The 24,264-nt window shown below is 38.0% G+C and overlaps 1 protein-coding gene and 1 long non-coding RNA gene across 11 annotated transcripts in view; one reads left to right on the top strand and one right to left on the bottom strand.

The window, feature by feature from the left end:
• Positions 1-1,394: 1,394 nt before the first annotated feature.
• LOC144033045 (rap1 GTPase-activating protein 2-like) overlaps positions 1,395-24,264 on the bottom strand; it is a 149,482-nt gene continuing 126,612 nt past the window's right edge. For 4 of the 10 annotated variants that reach the window (XM_077540754.1, XM_077540753.1, XM_077540756.1 and 1 more), the window contains 21 exons: positions 18,268-18,303; positions 14,375-14,407; positions 13,869-13,901; positions 13,548-13,769; positions 13,362-13,465; positions 12,107-12,185; positions 11,949-12,002; positions 10,331-10,414; positions 10,152-10,252; positions 8,849-8,978; positions 8,613-8,768; positions 8,460-8,531; positions 7,903-7,989; positions 7,660-7,800; positions 5,182-5,331; positions 4,928-5,040; positions 4,723-4,821; positions 4,360-4,480; positions 3,385-3,487; positions 3,220-3,293; positions 1,395-2,969 (listed from right to left, as the gene is read on the bottom strand). In XM_077540754.1, the coding sequence (XP_077396880.1) occupies positions 2,961-2,969; positions 3,220-3,293; positions 3,385-3,487; positions 4,360-4,480; positions 4,723-4,821; positions 4,928-5,040; positions 5,182-5,331; positions 7,660-7,800; positions 7,903-7,989; positions 8,460-8,531; positions 8,613-8,768; positions 8,849-8,978; positions 10,152-10,252; positions 10,331-10,414; positions 11,949-12,002; positions 12,107-12,185; positions 13,362-13,465; positions 13,548-13,769; positions 13,869-13,901; positions 14,375-14,407; positions 18,268-18,303 (2,001 nt within the window). In that variant the 3' untranslated portion in view covers positions 1,395-2,960. Of the gene's footprint in view, positions 2,970-3,219; positions 3,294-3,384; positions 3,488-4,359; positions 4,481-4,722; positions 4,822-4,927; positions 5,041-5,181; positions 5,332-7,659; positions 7,801-7,902; positions 7,990-8,459; positions 8,532-8,612; positions 8,769-8,848; positions 8,979-10,151; positions 10,253-10,330; positions 10,415-11,948; positions 12,003-12,106; positions 12,186-13,361; positions 13,466-13,547; positions 13,770-13,868; positions 13,902-14,374; positions 14,408-15,198; positions 16,850-18,267; positions 18,304-22,110; positions 22,170-24,264 lie in introns of those variants that run through there. The other 6 variants (XM_077540755.1, XM_077540752.1, XM_077540757.1 and 3 more) reach the window with 5 other exon arrangements.
• Positions 3,994-4,863, top strand: LOC144033047 (uncharacterized). The gene is made up of 3 exons (XR_013287858.1): positions 3,994-4,205; positions 4,298-4,478; positions 4,547-4,863. It is a non-coding gene; the product is annotated as an uncharacterized LOC144033047 (long non-coding RNA).

Genomic DNA, 24,264 nt, shown 5'->3' with positions numbered 1-24,264 from the left:
TCGGAATGCCCCCAACCTATATGTGCTGCAGCTCACACTAATGTGGACAAGCCAGCACTAAAAAAAAAAAAAAATACAATAATAAATAAATTTACACCTAAACACTGGGATCTTAGCATGCATCCATGCAGGCTGAAAGAAGCCTTGATGCACAGCAATTAAAAAAAAAAAACATAGTTTAACTCCACATGATCTATAAGGGCTTTGAAATAGAAGTTTAAACTTCTATAAGTAAATTAAATGACTTATTTTTGAAACAGCCACCTCAAGTTAGTTTGCTGTGGTTAAATTAGCAACAACAAACGATGACTTAAGTGTTCTCACGTATGAACAAGTCTGGCACGTCTGAGGTAAACCTTCACGAAACCCGAAATAATTTTGTTGATTTCATACTGATGTACAGCTTCTATGGCACCTGCGATACAACTCCACTCCACTAGTAACAAATCCTAGCTAATTTCAACAGTTCTTGTCATCAACTGCGTCTCATTAAAGCCTGATGGTTTTAAAATGGTAAATTCACCATCCCAATACAAAGCTGTGAACTTATAGACAAAGCCGCCGTGTTTGATAGGCAAGCTAGCTCAAGGAATGCTAACTTAGCCGACTAGCTTCCTCAGTTGTCATGCTCAAGCTGTCAAGCACAGCCTGTCAAAGAAGCGCGCCGGTACGCAAACGTGAGAAAGCAGCAACAAACCTACCTGCCATATCGTCTTGGACCTTGAGAGTTTTGTGTGTTTCGCGCTTAAAAATAATAATACTGTAATAAAAATCACCGGTTCGTTGTTGACGTCAGACTCCGTCAGAATGTCAACGAAAAGGCAGGGTGCGCTCGTTTGTGCATCCCCGTCGGTTTAGTCTTTGACGTGGAGATGGGCGGAGTTTAAGGTGTGGGTCTGTGGAACTGGTCTGTGGTCTGTGACCACATTGCTCCCCGCCCCATCCTGACACGCAGTGTAAATAGCGCGATGCAAATTCTGATGTGTTTTTTTTTTTTTTTTTTGTAGTTTTTCCTTGCCCTTTTGTGGTTTGATCAGGGGATGTCGTTGCTATTTGCCAACTGTGGGCATGTGAAGCCCTTTGAGACTTTTGTGTGATTAAGGGCTATATAAATAAACTTGACCTGACTTGACATTCTCTCAAAACTTGTCTGCTCAACCTGAAAGTAAACTCGCCGGATCATTGTAATTGTATTTCTGAGGATTATTTTTTACTTCAGATGTAAGTTAACTGTTTTCAATGTGAATAAATTAAATAAACCCAGTATAGAGTGCACCTGTTGCACTTAATCATATAGGCTCTAGCTCACCTGTAACCGTGAACAGGCCGAGGAAGAAAAATAATGAATAAACGTCACAAAGGTTATATACATGGAAAAATGACAAATACAAAACTCACACAAAATACACTTTATTTGTTGAATAAATTTTCAGCGGCACATTACATAACGAAATATACATTTACATATTTAGACAACTTTCAAATTCATATATTTCTTTTCATCAAGTTATTTTATTTGCTTATGTACCTTTCAGTTATTTTTTTACAGTGATAAAAAAAATTATCTTTTAATAAATTAAGTATATTAACAGTGAAAAGGCTGCAAGGCATTTAGGCTGCTGCAAACTCAATGACAATACTATTCCAAAATAATCAAGACATCACTTCCCCTCAGTTATAAATAAAAATATTTTTTTGAAAATTAATTCTGTCAAAAGAATATTTCTCCACAAAAGTAAGAATAACAGGCTACCTTCTGAAAAATGTGTTTAGTCAAAGGAGGTAGGCCTAAGGATATTTTCAGTCTTTGTCTTTGCTCCCTTTTGTCAAATTGATGCCCATTCATGCACGGTTTTAAACTATAGTCTTGCCTTGTGCATGTAAGCAACTACAAGCAGCAACAAAAAAAGAATAACTTCAACTTCACATTCAGCGTGTTTATGTTTTTTTCTTGCCAGAATTGGTTTAAAGGTTCATTCAGCCTTTTTCAAGTCATCAAGTCATGACAGGAAAATATATATCATATGCACATGGTACACAGGTACGGTGAGCTAACAAGCCTCAATGGGACTATCAGAGGGTGATTTTTTCTTTTTTAACATAGTGAAGTGCAAAATTAGTTTTAAAAAATGTGGGTGTAAAACCTATATCTGCATTTATTTCATCCTGACACAATAAAATAATACACAGCTAAGATGAGAATAAAATCTTGGTGAAATGTTCATGCAGTAGGCCTACCACTGACTGCACATCATTTTTCAGCAAAACAAGCACATGAATTCAGGAATTTGACATCATGACTAAAACACTATTACACAGGTTGACTGAATTCCAGCAGCATTCATAGTGCAGCAGCTAGCAAGGTAACAAAAAAATTATGTAATACAAAATAACATTTTCATACACACGACAAACTCAAATCCAACACGAATACACATTAGATTTCCAATAACTCATTGATCAACATGATGGTTTTATTTTAATAGCATGTGTTCCCAAACCATTTAGAGACATGGTGAACGGGTCAAAACCTCCTAACTGGCCAGCAGCCGACAAGCTAAAAAGTAAAACCTTTGAATAGACTTCAGCTCATTTTCCTATTAAACCAGGGTACAGTGTTAAGCTAACACAGACTAACTGGATAAAAGCTTTGGACGGAGTCTAGCTCACCGCAACACTCAAAGTATTACAGCCTGGTCAGGGTTAGTTAATGTGATATGAACAATTTACCACGTAAATATACGGAGCTTTCTGTCTGCCAAATGTCTGTCAAAAAGAACCCTACAAAAGCAGTTCTGCACTATACACTCACAGTATTGCCAGTTATTTTTGGGACTATTGTGCCGGTTCAACCGTGGCTGAGGGTCATCATTCAATAACGATTTGGTTGTGAAATTGTGGTTGTGGTTTTGCACGGCTCCATTCATGCTATACAGGCCCTCACAAGTCTCGTCATCAAGTTACTCCGACTGAAAAAGAAATGTAGACATTGTCAGTGGTTGAAAGAATGCTGAATCTGTTAATCCTTGGTGTTCCATTACAAATACATCCCGAGATGCATAAATCAAGGTCCATAAACTTGGAAATCATGGCTACGCTATCATGGCTGGGTGTCCAACTACTTTCCATGTAGTGTAAAAGGTCAAACACTTCAGACTGTTCACAGTTGTCAAATTATAGTCTTAATTTATTCTGATAAATGTTTCATATAAAACTTACATTTGTGGAAGAGTGGCTGATTTTGTCAAATTTGAACTTCAAGTTGGACCTCGGTGACGTCTTATTCTTCCCATCTAGAGAGACGGAAACAAGAAAAGGATGAATGGAACGACTAATGTTCAAGAGGCTATAAAGCAGGTAGAATTCCAGTAGCATGGATATTACCTGTGGAACTGCGGCACATGATTATGGGAGTTCCTGACACGGGACTGTCAATGCTGATTGAAGGACTGAAGGCAGAGGATGACGCTATGGATGGATGGCTAGCCTGGTTGGAGAAAGATTAATCATGGAGAAAATTGTATATAAGCAAAACACCTAAATATGAAATAATACAAATAGGTGGAGGGTGATCGCTGGCCCAGGTTGGCAACGCCCTGTTGTTATGTGCTGAGTTTGGATCCCAAAAACGCAGAGACAAATAAGACTAACTATTTATTCACATCAAGAGGTGTGGAACAAACTTGACTAGATGAGAAACAACGAGAGTTGCACAGAGGAACAGAGGTAATAATCCGACCAAAAAACACTTCTCAGACAGGCTTATATAGAAACGAATCGATCTGATTGGTTGTGGCTAGATATGTGGGTAACAGTACTGAGATGGAATTATCTAATTGGCTGTTGACCAGATAAAGATATTAAAGAGTCCTGACATCACATAGTTACATGCCGATAAAGATTACTGACATCACATAGCTTCTGACATCACATAGCGTCTTACCAGTTGAAGCTAGAAGCTAGATGCTGATTACATCAGTTCAAAACAGACACTTGACCTCATGGTCGTGACCCGAACCTAACCCTTGCATGACCCTAGTCATAACAGTAAGCATAACCCTTGCATGACCCCAGTCATGACAGTATAAGCATAACCTTTGCATGACCCGAGTCATAAAAGTAAACATAATCCTTGCATAGCACTAGTCATGGCACCTCTATTGATCACCAGTAAATCATTCACGGATAACTCAATAAGAAGAAAGGTAAAAATGAACTTATTACGTGTTGTTTGTTGTAAGGAAGTCTAGTTGCACCCCTCCTCATAACCTGCATGATTTGGGACTGTGGGACAAAGCTGGAGTGTCACAGGGAACCAGAAGAAGCACAAGGAGAAGCTGTATTGAGGGTCCCACTTACTGTGTCTAAGTCTTCCAAAGCTTCTGGATCTCCTGTAATGCTGCTGAAACTGCTGGTGCTTGATGAAGACCGGGAGATGTTCGGCCTGCTGCCCGCGCTGTCCTTCAGTTTAATGAAAGGTCTGTAAGAGGAAACAAATGGCTTCTTATAACTTCCACCTAATTTCCGCATTGCTTGTCCTTGTTAGGGTCGTGGGTGAACTGGAGCCTATCCCAACTATTCCCACTCACACCTTGGAACTATTTGAAAAACCCACTCTATACAAACTCCACACAGGAGAGGTAATGTAAGATCTTTACCATGAGGCATACATGTTAATCACTACGGCATGCTTTTTGTTTATTAAAATTGGGCGCATTTCACCTTTCTTTATTAGGGCAGATCTCAGGTGAGCTGGGGTTGGATAATGTTTCTGACCTCACTTCCTGGGACATTGGACAGATCTCTGTAGGCTTTTGGTCACTACATACAAAAGCAAAACAAATAAAGAATTAATGAAATTATCAGTCAAGAACACCACCTGTTGAATGTTAGACACAGTACTGGTGTCTGGCAAAAAAAGACCAACCTTCGAGTACATTTTTCGGACTGAGTTTCGATGCTGGAGTGGAGACGAGGGAAGAGTCCAGATCGCCGTTTTACTGGACTCTTTAAGGAAGATTTGGTTGACAATGCTGGAGGCTTGAAAATGAAAAATAACAACTTCAGTCTTCAAAAGGTCTTAAAATCGATGTTCTTAATTAAAAAAAAATATATATATTTAATAAGGACATGACTTAACCCCACCATTACACGCATCTAGTCCATTTACCATTTACTCACATTGTAGGTGCTTTTTGTACATTCAGTGGTGCTCTGTGGCATTGCTCCTCCACTTAAACTGGCTGGCACACCCCCTCCACCACCGGGGCTTCTTAGGCGATTAGACCCCACTACAGTTTCCATTGAGTGACTCCTCACGCGCATGGCCCTCTACAAACAGGCAGAATACATACTGGATAACTATAGTTATATTAAACAACAAAAAGTGTAGGCATGGATTATAAATCAGTGAGATCTAATGTGATGTGGCTACTTTAAAACAATATATTCACAAAGATGTGGCAAAAAGATAGCATTACCCTGTCATTAGTTATTGAAGTTACACAAATCAATCGCTAGAGGGAGCAATTCCCCATGAAAAGAATCAGCTTTATTTAAGCCAAGGCACCCATTTGACAACACTTGAAAAACCTCACGGCGCACCACCAAATAAAAATGCTACAAAAAATATTCTTAATCTGTTCATATAATCTTAATCTCCACAAAAATTGACAGTGTGAAATTAAGATTAATTGAACACAACGTTGACAGGAGAACGCTGATGAGACCATGAACATGACTTATTCTATCACAAATAACAGTTGGGTATATGTTTATTGTACATTCCGCAAATAGGATAATTATTTAGTGTACTTGTTCTGTCACTATACATCACTGGCATATACAGCTGATGAACAAAGGCACATTTGCAACAATTTCTTACAAATTAAGTAAAAGTGGATATTTTCCAACAGCACCGCTGATGATAAAAGCCCCGATTTGGAATTACTGTGCGATAAGTGATATAATTGAAAATGTGTTTACAAAACTCTAGATGCAATTCAGACAAAACTTTTCATGAGTTGATGTACAGAATTGTATTTCAATTGTGTTGCATGTATGATATAAATTGCATGAATCTCTCTTCTATGCAATATGTTTTATTTTTACATCATATAGTAAATAGTGGTTTGCATGTCTGCCTCACAGGTCTTAGGTTCAAATCTCTGTTTCGACAGTCTTGAGTGTGAATTTGTATGCTTCCACATTCCAAAAACGTGAATGTCAGGTTAAAATGAAATGTGAACGTTTACTTATGTGTTCTGTCAGCACTTTGTGACAGCTGCGGCTGTTTGAAAGTGCTGTGTAAATAAATATGTCTTTCCTAGTTATGACCTGCAATTGGGGCTGGCAACCATTCCAGGGTGCACACTCACCCAAAGACAGCTGTGATAGAATATGGATGGATGGATAGATAGATGACAAACGCAGCACATTAAACATGTTTATTCATTATGAGGCAATCATCTGCTCAATTGTCGACACACAATATATGGCTACTGCCAGTGCAGCAATGAGAAAAGCGGATGCTGGAAGCGACTCCAAAAATTGCAATGCGGCTGTCCAGAGTGCCTGTTAAGATAAGAGTAATGTTTATCACACAATCACATGTAAAAAAAAAAAAAAAAAAAAAAAAAAAAAAAAAAAAAAAGTACCAACTTTAACTCATTTGCTCCCAAAAACGTATAAGTACGTTCTATTTTAAATATTGTCATGCTCCCAACAACGTATTTATACTTTTTTTTTTTTTTTTTTAATGCTAGAGCATACAGAAGGATTTGATGCAGCCCCTGAACTGAAGAGAATGCTTGATGCAATGGTAGTTATTACAAAAACGGCCAGCAGGTGGCAGCATAGTATGAGATCAGCCAGGGCCACGTTGCAAAAGGCTCTTTTCTCCATTATTTTAAACAGATTTGTGACTAATGATGAAACTTTGCTATCTTCTAGTGCTAATTGCTGCGAAACAGAAAGATTATTTCTTTCTTTTGGTAGGTTCCATGTTTTTATACCAATAGAACACAATATTCTGTGGGCCTTGCAAAATCAATCAAATTCCAGTAAAACAGCCGGGAGCAAAGGGGGTTACTTCAGTGAAAATGTCTGGGAGTGAATGAGTTAACCAGTACACAAACGTGCCTTTGTTTCACTGATGGTGTTCAAATATTAAGTGATCCTGTCGATTTATAGACAATCAAAAGTAGGATCCTCTGAAGATAAAACCATTTGGTATCATACAGCCATTGTGAATAAAATAGTCCTCATCAGAAGCTACACAGATGCAACTCTCCTATTGTCAGCTAAGAACAGAAAATTGCTACCGCAGTCTGCACTCACAAAAATCAGACAGGACGTGTCTGATGAATTGCATGGCAGGGTTTGAATGGGATGTGCAAAACATAAAAGCTTAGATCTATTACATCAGTGGTTCAGATTGGTAGTTGTGGTAGATATCTGGCATATTATGGTCCCCTTCATACAGCCACAGCCGACCATAGTGTTGCTGACCAATTGTGATTTGTTATTTATGTGACAGTTACTTGGCCAACACCCTTTCAAAAACATTCTGTAATGAAACCCTACCCTATAAAAGGTAAATAATGACAGCGTCAACGTAAAGGTCACAGCCAAAGATTACACATCCGACATCACATTCACCTTGAATGACTCCAGCAGACCTCCATGTCCACCATTCTCCAGCTTGTCCTCCTCTTCTGCTTGGCTTAGACCCAGAGTGGCCTGACTTTGTCTGTGAAGCTCATCGTGGAGGTTGTCAAGCAATGCCGCTCGCGTTCGACCCTGGAATAAATTTACATTCATGCACACATGAAATACAATCTAAATACTTGTGCAGCAAGATAGTTATGACACTGATATTCGGAGTGTGCCCTCATGTGTCACCTCTAGTTTGGCAAACTTGTCAGATTTGTAGCAGGCATTTTCCGCATTGATCAGCTTTGTCAACAGGAAGTCTCGGAACTCTGGGCTCTGGAGAGGGAAGACAGTGAAAAGGAAAATGTTAGGGAAACAATTTCTGTTATCTCTTTTGCCCATGTGCATTAAAATGAACAAAAGTCAAGCTACAAAACTGAATCTTTTGGTATATAATTAAAATGCTGTACATTAAAGCTTACAGATAAGTGTAACAGTTTTGTTTTTGAAGGTCTTCATCGATAAGTATACATAGGCAATTAATACCTTGTCCAAAATCATTTTTGCATGCAGCCCATGTTCCTCTAACTAAAAGCCAAAAAGCTTTGTAAGCGCTTTTCCAAGACTTAGGCTGTTAAGCTATCAAACTGATTATCAAGCAGGTACACATTGCCATCTTGGCAAATGGCCTTTTGATTCACGTTCTAATAAATCAACCGGTTATCATTCATTTATGTCTACTTTATATACTGTATGCTTAATACGTTTGAGAAGACAACATTAATTCAGATTTGTTTTTTTCCCACCTTTTTAAAGACAGCTGGGTTCGGGAGGGGAGGTCCAAAGGGAGGTACATCCTCCCTAGCAGTGACAGATACCTGTTGAGATGATTAATAATAGGCTGAATCGGTAGGGCAAATTTAAAACATGAAGTTATTATTTGAAAACATAGTTTATACCTTGTAAGTCGTGTTCTCCGTACATGGGTCCTCAACCTGGACCAGCACATACGCGTGCAGAAAGTTGGAGGCAATTATGTCAGGAACAAAGGGTGTCGACTCTTCTTGAAAAACCGCTGCCACAATGTCGTTTCCTATGTGTCTTTTCCTCTGAAGCTGAGGAGGCAAAAGGTTGAAACGTTGGTTCTCAAACAGACTGATGTGTAAAGGTCATACATTGAGATTAGGCCAAGTACCTGCTGAACGTCGCCATCAGTGAAAGGAAGTTTGGTTGACACATGGAACATAATCTCCCTTTGTCTGAAAACTGTGTAGACGGATTCAGTCCCCGTCTGTCCATGGGAAACGTCCAGCCCGCCGCGAAATCTGCAACAGCATAGTCAGGCTGTTTTACAAAGCATGCGCTTCCAACTGCGTGAACAGCTAAAGCCCTTTTCTGTTTCAGAATGACTTAGTCCCAGTACATAAAGAAATGTTGTGAGCATCTTTTTCAACCCCAGCAACTCTTGACAGCAGCAAATCCTCTTCCTTGATTAATTTCAATAAATAAATAAATAAATACATCCATTTTCTTAACTGCTTACTCCTCACAAGGGTCACGGGGTGCTGGAGCCTATCCCAGCTGGCTTCGTGCAGTAGGCGGAGTACACCCTGAACTGGTTGCCAGCCAATCCAGGTAAATTAAAAATAAATAAAGCTGCAAAAGCTTGGAGAAAATTTTCCCAGGAGATGTTTGCCATAATGTACCATATTTTCCGCACTATAAGGCGCACCTAAAAGCCTTCAATTTTTTCAAAAGCTGACCATGCGCCTTATAATCCAATGTGCCTTATATATGGATCAATATTGAGCCGCAACAGGTCTCGCTGTCAAGACGCTATCGGTGACCCTGCACGATCGGTGACGTGCATGCGCAGATCCCCCCGCCATCTTGGATCGCTAGCTAATACTAATACTTTACCTCAGAGAAAATAATAAAACAGCTGTTTATTCATTTTGGGAGTGAATGGAGTTGTCAGAAAGCTGGTTTGTAATTTCTTAATAAAGTTTGACCGACCTATCTGACCGTTTTGTTGACAATACCTTTAGCGCAGCACCATCTAATGGATGAATAATGTAACCCCAGCCTCTACTGTAGCGACTTTATATGGAAAAAGTTTTAAAATATGTCATTCATTGAAGGTGTGCCTTATAATGCGGTGCGCCTTATAGTGCGGAAAATACGGTCGTTTTATTACAGTAAAATGATTGTATGTTTATTATAACTATTATGAATGCCATGACATTCACATTGCTCTGACAGTCACTTTTCCCCCAAAGGATTTATTTTACTACATAGTTTTTCATGATTATCTTACAGAGGCCAAAATAGCACTTTGATGGTTACAGCTCATAAATCCTGTTTTCTGTACTGCAATCAAGTCCTACATTTTTTGCTATCATGTTACTTGTTTATTAGATATTTAAGCTTTATAGACACATTAGTCCTTATTTGCTAGGCTCTTGTCTCATGTTCAAGTGTTTTCTATCACATCTCACCCCTTAAAGTCCTGAAGTTCAATGTTGTCACCCAGTATATTGAGAAACTCCCTGAAAGCTGGAGTCTCTTCATTGTTCCCAAACAACTCTTCTTCAGATGTCTGAGTTGAAAGAGGAGCATCAGTAACACAGCGCAGCATAACACCAAATGAAGCTGTGCTATCAATACAATCACTCACCTGTCCAAATTTCTGGTAGATCACTCCAAATTTGAAGGTGTTGTTGACCTCATGCTCATCAAAAGCTACGATCAACTGAGATCCCTGCGCAACAACAAAACCGTTACTCATCGCTGTAGAAAACAGGTTGTCGTCTTCCCTAACATGTCTCAAGGGCAGCTTTAGTTGGCTCTTGTTGCGTCAGGCTGACATGAAAACTCTCACAGCCCCCCAGCGAGAGCAGCGCTCTCATCACAGCCTCTTGCGTATCAAGACGCAGATGGTATGCTTCCCTCCCTGAGGCGCTGGCCAAAGGCAAGAGCCATCATAGCCCTCCATGAGACTCACAGAATAATGAAACCAATCCGTGTCCATTTTTTGTTGGACCATCAATCTATAGGAATATTGCACTCATTGGGAGTGGCAGATGTTAGCTAGGTATGAGGTTTATGAGGGATATATTATGGAAAGGCACTGCCTGCACTTTTACCCTCTGCTTAGACCAGAGCGCAATGAAAAGCTAATGAAAGGTGCTGCCTTTGTCGCTCATTAGTCTTTAGTTAAAAAAAAAAAAAAAAAAAAAAAAAAAATAATGTCTAATTATTATTTTTTTTAAATAGGTAAATTATTTTATACATAATATATTCTTTAAATGAATTAATGTTTAAAAAAATAAATAAATAAAGTCAGAGTCCAAAATGTGTAAAGTGTCAAAAAGTGAGACTAAAAGCTAGATGAAAAAGTTTAAAAAGAAAGGTACTTAAAAATGTCCAAAAAGTGACCATAAAATGTCCAAAAAGGAAGATGAAAAGCAGAAAATTACCATAATTATAATGTACACAAATCCCCCCCTCCAAAAAAGCTGAAAATGTTCAAAAAATAACTATAAAATGTCCAAAAACAAAAGAAATCCCGAAAATGACCATGTAATGTACACAAAATTGCCACAGTCTTAAAAAAAAAAATAAAAATAAAAAGTTATTAACTTATCCTAAAAATGGCAGAAAATAAAAAAATACGATAAAATTTCCAGAAACAAGAAATCTCCAAAATTACCATAAAATGTCCACAGAATTGCCACAAATAGACAATTGGTATAAAAAAGGCAGAAAAAAAAAAAATCAACCATAAAATGTCCAAAAACGGAAAAGCAAGGCAGAAAATTACCCAATGTCCATAAAACTGCCAAAAATGCCAGAAATTTGACAGAAAGTCAGAAAAGTCTCAAAATGTATTAAAAAAAAAAAAAAGTCTGGAAAAAATAAATACATTTATAAATGATAAAAAAAGGAAGATGAAGGGTAGCACAAAAACGTATCACAAAGTATTGGATGCTGCAAATTTTCTGTTATGTTAGCTCTTGGGCCCTCAATGCATTAGACTAACACTAACACAGTTTTGTTCATCACAATGTTGAAAGGCTTTGCGGCTCCGGACAGTGTTTTTGTTATTTATTTGGACAAAAATGGCTCATTTGACAAAAGGTTGCTGACCCCTGATTTAGAGGAATAAAAAGGCTGACATGTATATTTAGGAAGCCTTTGATGCATTCATATAATACAATATAAAGCGTTGGCATCAACACCCACCTGATCTTATTCTATGGCAAGGTTGTGATGCGACACTTAATTAAACTTACTCGAGGGTAAAGCGCTGGGTTGAACTTTAATCCTGTGGCATCGTCACACAGAAGCTGAAACGTGAAGAACATGAAAAGAAATTAATTTCCTGTGAAGAGTTAAAATATATGACGTGTTAGGGATTAAAACTATAGACGAATGTGTGTGTATATCTTACTTTTGCGATCTGAGGTACACTGGGAAGCTGGTTAATGCCTGCTAAGGATATCCTATCATGGACTGTTTTGGTCCTTGACCTGCAACAGAAATACTACTTAAAAGGAGACTAGCAGGCACTTACAGCATCTTACAGAAGTCAGTAAACCCGACATTTTTCCGTATAATATCTTTTCATGGGACGATACTGTACTGAAGAAATTACACTTTGACAATGAAAAGTAGTGAAGAGTAGCCAGTGTAAAGCTTATATACAGTAACTACATTTACGCTTTCCTCAAAATACAGCCAGTAAAGACTAAATCACTGGCAACAAAAGTGAGTACACCCTAAGTGAAAATGTCCAAACCGAGCAGTTATTAATTTTCCCTCCCCAGTGTCAAGTGCATAGTTAGTTTTACAAGGTTTCATGTGTAAATAGGAGCAGGTATATTAAATCTGTCAGTGTAATTTCTTCAGTGTTTATGAAAAAATAAATAAAAACAAATCTAATTAAATATCTGGAGAAATGTGTAGGTGTAATCACTTCCGAGAAACTAATTTAATAAAAAGAGTAAGTGGTTCAGAAAACGGATGGATGGGTGCTTGAAGACTATATTAACAAATGACCCATAAGTTGTTTTAAACTAGAGCTATTGATTCATCATCAGCCTAGTGTAAATTGAAATTATGATTAGAGCCATGCTGAATTGGGAAGCTAATTATTGTAGCTTAATTGCAGCCTCTGCATCATTAAGCTACAACTACATCAAAATCTATGAGTGCGAAATTTGATCAGCTCTGAATAAAAAAATAAAATGGAGAAAATAGAGGGTCAAAACATTTGTTGGCAACAGGTTCTTTGTTTGGACGGCAATTGTGCTTCACAGAAAGAACCAACTGTTAAGCAGCAATTCTATAACATTGTCAAATTACAACAATACCACTGACTAAACAAAACATGATTATAACAGCACAATATGATATCTGAGACAAGAGCTGTAACAAATATTCATAATGTTCAGTTTTGATTCACAGTCAGCGTGTCTGAAATGCGTGTCTATATCGTACATTTGACTTAAAATATTACTCAGCTCTCAGCCCTGCAACCACAAAATTCAATCATTAAATACTGTATATTGTTAAAGTAACGCCTCAGATTGCCTCATTTAAAAGCATCAACTTTTTTTAAAGGCAGAATAGTTGATTATGGCTCTCTGTGGTGGTCATTTTGTAGTGGCTGGTCGGTGTACATTAAGCCCAATTAACTTCTGTACCTGAGCATGATGCGCAATAATTCTTGGCCCTCAACATCCTCATGCTTCAGGGACATAATGAGGTTCCCTATGCTGCTTCCAGTGCAGTAGTAGTTCATGTGCTCCTGTACAAAAGAATGTTTGCAAACAAATCCGATATTTGTGGCATTATTATTGTCCTCAAATGTTTGCAGAACAAACACACACCTTGCCCACAAAGTGTTTGCGGTAGGCCCGGGCTGTGCTGTTGCACTCCAAACGGTAGTTGTGTCCCTCGCCAGGACTCATACCATCTTCTCCATCCTCCTCTTCACAGAAACTGGACTCTGAAGAGGAGGGTGTCCCAGCTGGTGCCTCCACATCCTCAATCCAGAAGCCACCAAACTGTGGCAAGATTACCTGTGGATATGGGCCCCCTTTCTCTAGGACCTTGGAATGGCGGTAGAACAACCAAAAAATCATGACCAAATTCTGATCGACTTAATGTAATTCTGCACTAGCCTTCACATTAAAGAATGAGATACTCACATCTTCTATCCGTGGGTAGGGAATATAGTCATCCTGTGAAAGAAGATATGCGTCCTTATATTTCAACAGACATTAAGTGATTATGATGAAACGTATATTAAGAAATGACAACTGAAATAATGCTTATAAAAGATCAAACGTGTAAGATTAAAGTAAAGTTCAGGCAATGTTACAAAAATTTAAAACACAAGGTCTCCAGCAAAAAATCCATTAAGATGGTCCTCGAAGTTTAAGGTTGTTAAAAGCCTTATAGTTGTTTGCATAGTGTGGCGCAATTTCAGGGTATGACCTCTAAATACTGCTGAGGCCCATCTGCTAATCCTTTTGAGTTTGCAGTAGCCAGCGCAGATCAATAATCAGTTCCTTCAATTTATGACCCGGTAGATCAAGACGCAATTGATTTTCTAATGTGAAAGCCTTGAGAGGTGACAGAGTGAGGACAAAGACACTTGAGGAGGCATCACAACACAACTTGACGAGTGTTAGTGTCAGCTGACTGGTCACACCTTCCATTTTTTGGTCTCTTCAACTTTAGGGACCTGAATCCATTTGCAGCATGAGGACGGAAAAGGACATGGGTCAAAGGTTAATTTGTAATGATGGAAACACTGGGTCTTGAATAGCTTTAAGTTTGTAAGACAACATTCTTAAAGTCTGTCATAATCAGGAAGAGTTCATAGGCTGGATTCACACTGCAGGTTAAAAGTGCCTAATTTCAATTTTACGCCGACACCTGATTCCATTTTTACTGTATAATCTGTTAGGAACACTTAAGCCACATGTGCAGAAAGCCCAAAGTGCATGTAACTCAAGTAAATAATAATACATGAAATGTTGTATGCCATTTAATTGGCCTTGTGTTGACTCCCACCATTGGCCATCAACAATGCACCATATTTCATATAATTTACACATTTGTACTAGGTCTGATTCCAATCTGAAGATATAATCCGACATTCGTCCATTTTGTTCGTATACATGTACAGTATATAATCACTTGATGCTGCAATGACATTTTGAAATTGTGCTACTTGAGAACAAAAACAAGTTACTTGAAGGATGCAGTGTAAATCCAATATTATAAGGTTGTTGACACCATTGTGCACACAGCCAAATTGGAAGCACCTGTTGGTTGATACCAATTACCAGTTTGCTTATATATTACTTGTACACCTCTTTGTCAAAACACAGTTCAAAATAAAGATAGCTTTTTCTTTAATTGTATCTGAAATAAAAATGCATAAATACATTCTTATCTTTATCTGAATTATGTTTTGTTTTTTGTTTTTTTGTATGTGTGTTTTTTTGGGAACTATTCCCTCCAACTTACCCTTTCCTGGGACCAGACATTAGAATTGCGTTGAATGTCAAACAAATTGCTCATATTTAAAATAAGTCAGACTTGATTAGATTTTTACACGGTTACTGTTTATAGCCTATGTTAAATCCACCACCAGTGACATTCATGCACAGGTTTCAGTACAAAAATGAGATTTGTATAAATTTACTTGCTTGATGTCTAACTCTCCTGATTGTTGTTTGCCTTGAGATTGTTTTGCACACGTGCTTCCATGGCGAACAGGGGTGTTAACTTCTACTAATCAGGACCAGCTGGTGGACACTTCCAATTAGCAAAGACATGGGTGTGAACAAAAAACTTTTCTTGTAGCTAGCATGGACGTTTTAAGAAAACATTAAGACATTGTACTTTTTTGGATGAAGCGCAACAATGTGGTCACAATCCTAATTAGTAATTTCCTATTCTACGGAGCCGTTTGTTCAAACCTTATTTTTTTACTTGGATGAAAACACAGTGAGTCATACATGCGAATGTGTGTTTTGCACCACTCACAAGCACACATGCAGGTATTACAGACACTTAGTCATTCTCTCACACTCAGCTCAGTATCCAACCATGATAAATGTTCCTTTCAGCATTTGACAATTGATTCAGTTTTGTTTGGACAAGGCACCACAAAACATATCAACGTTTCAATCAAGTGCATGTGTGTATGCATCCAATATACTTTTACTTTACGTTTGCCTAATAGTAAAATAAATCTGCCTGAAAAAAAAAAGTTAATGCTGGCCTGACATGGCTTCTTATTAGGAAAAGTTGGAGTGGTCGTGTAGATGTAGGATCATGATATGACTCTTATAATTGCATCATATTAGCTTGCACTACCTTTTGTGGCTAAAGGTAAATGTATACAGTATGGACGAATAGTAGCTATTATACATAGATCATGAAATGACAATCTGGCAGTTTGCTGAGAGGAACATTTTGTCTAGATGAGCATAGAGTTCTGAAAGTACAAGTAGGCACTTTACTATTCAAAATCATACATGCTTGCATGCCAGTAATTGTGTGTATGTCTGTCTGTGCATATTGACGGTGCAGCTGTTACAGTCACAGAGGAGCCATTGTCCACAATAGAATACTGATCACAAAGGCGCTCTTAAGAGGATTCAATTTTCTTTCTCAGACAAAGAAGAGGAGGGAGGAAGAGGTGGAAAGTGGATGAATAAAAAAACGAAAAAGAAAAAGAGGTCCACAAACGTGACCTTCAATCAGCACCATCTTTCAAAGCAACAAAGCGGACTTTAAAACGCACAGTTCCTATTGCTGAGTTTTTGCTGGCAGAGTCCAAGAACAGATCGATGCGAGGCAAGGTTCAAACAAGATGGATGAGGGCCACAGTTTTTGGTGTGTAACAGACTATTGGATCATTCGGCTGCAGTGACTGGCTGTCATTCTCCGCTCATGTCTGCAAAATGTCTCTATGATGGCCTCACTAAGTCCTGCATTAGTGCATCTTCTTGCATAAACAGTTCTTTTAAAATATGATATTATGTCTTATGTATTTCACATAACCATTTATTGGGCAAGTAAGCAAGCAAGCATCATGTTAATTAAAACATTTAAAAGTGACCAAAACCTCTACTTTTGATATAAAAATATTTAATTTGACAAAAAGACCACAAAAAAAAGTGAACAAAACCTGCCAAAGATGAGCTAAGCTACCCATAGTATAGCGCCAACTGCTGCAGAGGAGGACTTTACTAAATGTCAGATTTTATATATTCTTCGATATCTGTGGCTGGTATTGGCAGCCTCCATGAGAACCTGATACCTAAAAAATAGGGCTGGCTTCGGCCCGATAAGATATCTTCACTCCACCGTCCCTGTTTTTTAGTACTTCTATTAAATATCCACCATGAACATCTTGAAACATTTTTTATTCTCCATTTATAGAATTTAGGAAAATGATGGTTTTAATACATTACAGATTTCCAAATGTTACATAATCTTTAAAAATGGAAAAATACATTTTGTTTGTTTCACAATGTACTGTAATGTCATGTCAGGATAGTCCATCATCAACTATAGAACCATTGCCTTCTCATTTTTAAGAGGAAATGGCTATGGTTTTTTTTTTTATATGCAGTATTGCAGTAAAATATGCTGATGTAACTGACAATAGTGTGGGACACTTTGCCTTTAGACATTTTGAGGACTTTTCCTGAGACAAATTTTTTATTGTAACACTCTCATGACATAAGTTCAAAATAGCCTTATTTAAATACTTCCTGCTTTTGTCTGGTAATGTCCCTGATTTAGGCAGGGTGATGACACATTTAGATGTCTCCTTTCTGAAAGGCTTTCTATAAGGCTAAGTTCATATTCATTTAATTTCTTCTCAAAGCTGGGTCCTCACTTCGTTGTCTATGTGAGAAATAAAGTATATTTACCTTTATGCAGTAACAGTTCACCAGTGTATAAGACACGCTTCTATTCATATGCCTGTGAGCATTGACTATTTTATGCATCTTTGAGGTTTGTCAGTGCTTCAGCCTTTTAAACATTTTTACATCCAAAAGAACCTGCAAAATTCTTTTGGCCACTTGTTCCATTCTCCTTCTGTTTGTGCTTTTCATGCCTCCTCCCACCATCTCTCTCCTCCTCCTCCTCCTCTGCTTTTGTATACCCCCATGTGTGCTCACACTTTACAGAGCCCATGCCCATGGGAGACCATAGAAGCAACAAAGAGGTCACAGAAAGAAAAAAAATCAATAAATTCCATACAAAGAATGAGAAGTTATAAGGGAGCTCTATCCGTATTGTCCAATAAAAGCAAGTGACTGAACCCGACATGCCACTGATTTAATCAGCTTTCCATATGTTTGACTAGAGTTTGATTATAGAGAGACAGACATGATTAAACATCTTAAATCCATGTTCAAGTCAATGTCAAGCCAATGTGGGGTGAGTTCCTGCTTTACATTCGCAGCACTCGGATGATGAAATGGAATTAATGGATGATTCATACACGGTATGGACTAAAGTATTAGGAAGCTTGATCAGGCTAGACAAAATGATGATAGCATTATCTCATACCTGCATCCTCTCCAGCATATCGAAGAATTCTGCAGACTGGGGGAAGAAAAAATAATATTTTAACTTTGGACTCACCATGAAACAAACGTTCAGTATCTTGGCATGAAACACCAACTCAAAGTTTGACATTTGAGTATCTTTCTGTATATTCACTATGAGCTGTGCTGACAGCAGCAGGTCTGGCGCTCAAGTTCATTGTGTTTTCACAGTATTAGTAAGACAAGAGGGCAGCACCCTTTTCTCACACCCATGTGCACACACTGTGATAAGCAATCACTTCCTCAGAGAGGAACATATAAACAAGTATATGTGTGCTTCCATAAATGCATTTGCACATCCTGCTCCCATGGGTTCCCACCTTGTCACATAATCAAGCTTTGAGGGTGAATACGGCCTGCACACTTGTGTTTGTGCAGCTTTTGGCACGTGTTGTGTGCAGGGAGAATAGACTGTTATAAATCTTATTATTATTATTATTATTATTATTATTATTATTATTATTATTATTATTATTATTATTATTATTATTAGGGATGAGCGAGTACCGATACCAGGTATCGGTATCGAGCCGAGACCAGCCTTTTTTCAAGTACAGTGGAACCTCTACTTACGAACGTCTCTTCATACAAAAATTTCGAGTTACGAAACTCCTCAACGGGAAAATATTGCCTCTTGTTACGAAAGAAATTTCTAGATACGAAAGGTAAAAATACATTACCGAACGCAACATACTTTCGGCTATGCCTATTTCCTACCATAGGTACCTATGAAAGTCAATACTAGATCGGTGTTTGTGCATCGTTCTGGCATCCCATTGGCTAAGAGGAACCTCTACCATAGGTATGAGCGTATACTAGATCGGTGTCTATACAGCGTCCTCATCATTCATCCCGCGGCCCATGAGGTGTTCCGATAGTTTTTCGTAAATGTATGAACTAACAGCCAACAAATTTGTGCAAACATTTAAACAATTGGTGATTGATGAAAGCACAGTAAGTTTTTAATTGCGACGAGACGGGCCTTTTATTTTAAAAAAAAAGATGCCTCGCCATACCGGAAGTTTCCATGAAGTTTCAGAATTTGTTTAAAAGAATCGCCCAGAAAAAGTGTTCACCAGTCGGGCGTTTGATCACTATGATGATGTTTGCATTGGACATTAACGAAGGATTGTTTAAAAAACAAAACAAAAAAACCATCCATGGATCAGTTCTTTACAAAACACCAGGCAAAAAAAAAAAAAAAAAAAACTTCTGAGGGAGGAGTACATGAACCAGAGGGCAAAAAAACGATGAGGACAGCAGTTAAAAAGGTAAATGACCATCATTTTTATTCTTTACTCTATTCTTTGTTATTTACATTATGCACAACTCTCATTTATTGTGCAATAATCTAATTGTAACATGTATTTGTTACATGTTTTGATGCATTTTTATGCTTTATAAACATTTATATCTGAAATTTGGGAGGCTTGGAACGGATTAGGGCATTTACATGGAAAATGCGTCTCTACTTACAAATTTTTCTACTTAAGAACTTTCTTCCAGAACCAATTAATTTCGTAAGTAGAGGTACCACTGTACTCGAGTACCCGTGATGCAGACGAGTACAATCGACCGATGACAGAGGGGGAAGACGTTAAGTGAGTCCTCCTTGCCTGTAACTGGCGCTAGCTTGCAGCAGCTTTTCACCAAAACTTCACCGGTTTGGAAATACTTCAAAATTGTGAATCTTAAACTAAAAGAGCATTTTTGTGTTTTATTTTGAGCGTTAAGACTATTGAAGAGTGACTGTGCTGTTTTATTTTTTTTTATTTTTTTTCAAAATTAAAGGAAATATATTTGCTTAAAAATATCCTCTTAGTGATTTTTTTTTTTATTTGTCAAAATGTACTACTGGTATCGGCAGTTGGTATCGGTATCGGTGAGTACTGAGGGTCTGAATATCGGTATTGGTCTGAAAAAAAGTGGTATCGAACATCCCTAATTATTATTATTGTTATTATTATTATTATTATTATTATTATTATTATTATGATTATGCTTATTATTATTATTATTATTATAAGCAGTAGTAGTAGTATGCAATTGCTAGTGAAATTATGGGGACAAAAATTAATCTTGTTGAAGAAAGAGTCTTCTAATAGGACAAAATGAACTGAAATATTTCCTGATAGCAGTCACACTGCTTTTGAGCAACCATTCCACACTTAAGACAGAAGTAGACCCACAGAAGCGTGTGATCGTAAAATAAGTCATACCCTCCAACTGTATAGCGCCTCAAGACACAAATGTCTTCAAAGACATTTTACAACCCTTTGAATGATTCCAGAAATAAAAACCTGTAGATCACAACATTTTGAGAGTACTAATAAAAATCAGCGTTACCTGACATTACTTTTGATAACAAAACTCATAAATCTACCGACGCTCCCTCCACCTTCATGCCGCACATACTCCCACCAGGCTTATCACAGGGTTAATATTAACAAGATACACAGGATGGAGATTGGAGTCAGTATGGAAAGCTAAATAAAAAAGATAAGTCAAATTGTGATAGCTTTTAATAGCAACATGGTGCTTGGAATAGTGCCAACATACTGGGTCCAAATCCCATTAGTCTGTCTGTTAGACTATTCCATTGCAGAGTTACATAAATTTGTTAGATAAGAAGTTACTAGTTGAATTCTGGGTCTGGAGAAAGTATTCCATTGTGACGCAAAAAAGGGGGGGAGCAGAGCAGCTAGCGCTTTTCAAGCTGCATGGATTTTCCCATCCATTTAAGTCTGTCATTTAGATATGCTGTTGCCACATGCACTCTAGATAGAGAAAAATTAAAATGTGGGCATTCCCTGTCAAATTTGGTTTTACGCGCTCCAGAGGGTGTAGTAAGTCCACACTGCCGTGAAAGTGAAACATCAAAATGCAGTTGAAGTTTTATAATATACTGTAAGCTGCGACATGTAACTTACTTCCACGAAGCTGTCAAATGTATGTAGAAAGACTAAAAAAAAAATGCTGATCATTTTTGCATAACCAAGACCATTTGATTTGCCATTAATTTCTATTGTTTTCCACCCATTTTAAAGGTAAGTCAACCCAAAAACAGAATTTATTTATTACTATTTCTTAATATGTAGTATATGTGCCTTCACTAGCGTAAAGACGGCATTCTGATTGCTGTTGCATTTGTGGAATATGAATTAAGCAGAAAAATCAATTTTTATCCATCTCAGCTTGCGAATGTCACATGACCAAACTCAGAAAACAGGTGAGCGGTGATTTGTTGTTACTTGGAGCCCTGAGAAACTGTGATGTCATTTTCAGTCAACAGCAAGTGGTAAAATGGCTGCCCCCTGAAATGGATAAAAACACAGCGATTTTTGCTGCTTAATTAATATTTCATGAATGCCGTGTCCTACACTAGTGAACCCGCATAGAACACATTATCATAAAGAATATTTTTGCGGTTGACTTCCCCTTTAATTATAGGCAAGTGAGGTTTTACACCACATAAAGCAGTAATAGCATTGCTGTCTTCATATCTACGACAATATTTGGTGTTAATTCCAAGACTGTTCTGTTTGCACATACTCAAAGGCTTGTTCAAAAATACTTCACTCAAAGAGATTGCTTTGAAACAGTCCCACATTTATGGAGGTTAATCTAGTATTAAAAATGTCTATGCAAGTATAGTAACATTTTAAAAGTGTTTAACTGTTTGTATCTGTGATCAATCTTGTTAAAATTTCACATATCAATCACACATACAAGACAAAAAAAAAAAAAAGAAGAAAAAAAGATAACATTAAAAGCATTTGTTGAATTATTTCTAATAACTGAGTACCTGGTTTCTGTAAATCCAAACCTCAAAGGCAGCAACTAAAACATGCAACGCACATCCCCACAGTGTCATTTATTTGGCTCCAGCTTGCATACAGCCCCTTTCGCTCGCCCATGTTTAATCCCTGTCTAATCTTATAAAACCTATGCCTTAAACAGGAAAGTCAAGTCAGGCAGTTTTGTATTTGCCAAAGCATAAAACAGGTTGTACCAGTGTGCATTTTTCTCCATAAAACACTTACAAGCGAGCACACAGTGTAGCTTAGCCTTGTATGGTTTTGCTTAGTGTATCTTCTGCAAGCATAAATGTAACCAACAGAAAAGTGCGTCGGTCACTATACATGTAACATTTGATAAATATAAACATTGCTCAAAACATCTGACACACCAAACATGACCCTGATTATGGCTGTACAAGTGCAGTTTAACTACATATATATAAAAAAAGAGGCTCTTCTGCTATCTTTTATGATATCATTATTTCAGTGTGTATCCATTCACCCAACAAACATTCAGCCCTCATCAGGCAATTGATTAAGGCCACTCTGCACAGACACGTGTCACATTGCTGCATCACTTTCTATGCAAATGGAACAGCGGGAATGACAAAGCATTGTTGACACGCCTCTTGGGCTGAATGCTTTATAACAGGGGTCACCAACCTTTTTTGATACTGAGAGCTAATTCTAGGGTACAGGTGAATGCAAAGTGCTTAATGCAGTTTGACACAAATAAATAATGCTAGATGTTGATCGTGTTATGATTTCCCACAAGAACAAGGGAACAGATAAATACACGCAATAGCTACTTTTATAAATCTCTGCCAATGTTTACATTTTCAAACAATCACCTCTCCAACATTCCTAGAAAATCACAATGTCCCTTCACTGGTGAGCTATTTTTCAATCAGGGTCCAATCAATCATGTGGTCCTGGTGCCTGCGAGAACCATGTTGGTAATGTTGTACTATAAGTAAAGCTGGCAAAGGACAAGTTTCGCCTTAGGCTTTTTCACACTGCACTTAGCGGATCTTGTGTATGTGTTACAAGAGCGTGATGACACCTTGTCTCGTCGCATGGCCATGTGTATGGTGGGCATTTAATGTCGTGACTCACTGCCTCGAATTGAAAATTGTTCAGTTTGGTAGTGACGTCACTCTGATGTTTGAAGGTGCATCCAAATAGAAAAGTAGTTAGCAGAGTGATTTACACTGAGAAGCAAAAGAGGATGGATTTTGTTTTTTGTCACTCTAGTGTGGACCATCACCTTATGGTGGTGGAGGGGTTTGCGTATCCAAATGATCCGAGGAGCTGAGGCATGGGGACCAGACAAAGAGCTCTGGGAACAAGATTGCATATACAAGTGGCCGGCTAAGGTTTCCTCTTCAGAGTGTTCCGGGTTTCACTTATAAATATGGTGAGAAGCTTGGTCATATGGGAGGGTCTCAGAGTGGAGCCACACACTTGTACACCGGGGAAACCTTGTCTCCAGTCTGGCCTGGGAACACCTCAGGATCTCCCAGAAGAGCTCAAAGAAGTGGCTGGGGAAACGGAAGTGTGGGCTTCTCTGCTAAAGCTACTTATACAACCGCTGCGACGCAACCTCGGATAAGTGGAAGATAATGGGAGGAATGATTTTTGTTTGTTAGGTTGTTTGTTCTGGTGTATTAATTTTATTAGCTAAATATTGATTATAAAATGTACTGCAATATAGCTGTTTGGAGTTGTTTGAACATATTGGAGGATAAAGGTTTAACTATGTTTATTGCTTTTGTAATGTAATTCATCCTCAAATGAATGAAATGCCATTGTTACTTTCTTTGCTTTTTTTTCTAGACAATGCTGGCCGGGTCATTATTATTTTTGGAGGTCGGGTCAAGTCATGCTTCTAATAGGTCATGTGTGGGTTGCAGAATGGATGTGGGATTACTGTATATCTCTGTTTGTTCTGTGTATGGACTCCTCCATGAACTCTCCATATTTTAGTCTTTGTGTATTTGATGCCATGAGAATAATTCTTCATTCGTTTCTGCTCCTCGTTTCCACACTACAGTATTTTGCTCAATAGTTACAGCTTTGTTCAAGGTGACATGCTGTCAAGCGAGAGATGGGTTTCTGTGGATATTGTATATTGCTCTGCAAATCGGCCATCATAAAAA

The sequence above is a fragment of the Festucalex cinctus genome, chromosome 13 (assembly GCF_051991245.1).
Source record: "Festucalex cinctus isolate MCC-2025b chromosome 13, RoL_Fcin_1.0, whole genome shotgun sequence".
Taxonomy (NCBI): domain Eukaryota; kingdom Metazoa; phylum Chordata; class Actinopteri; order Syngnathiformes; family Syngnathidae; genus Festucalex; species Festucalex cinctus.
Note: the sequence above shows the minus strand (reverse complement) of the source record. Positions and strands in the feature narration are given on the sequence as shown.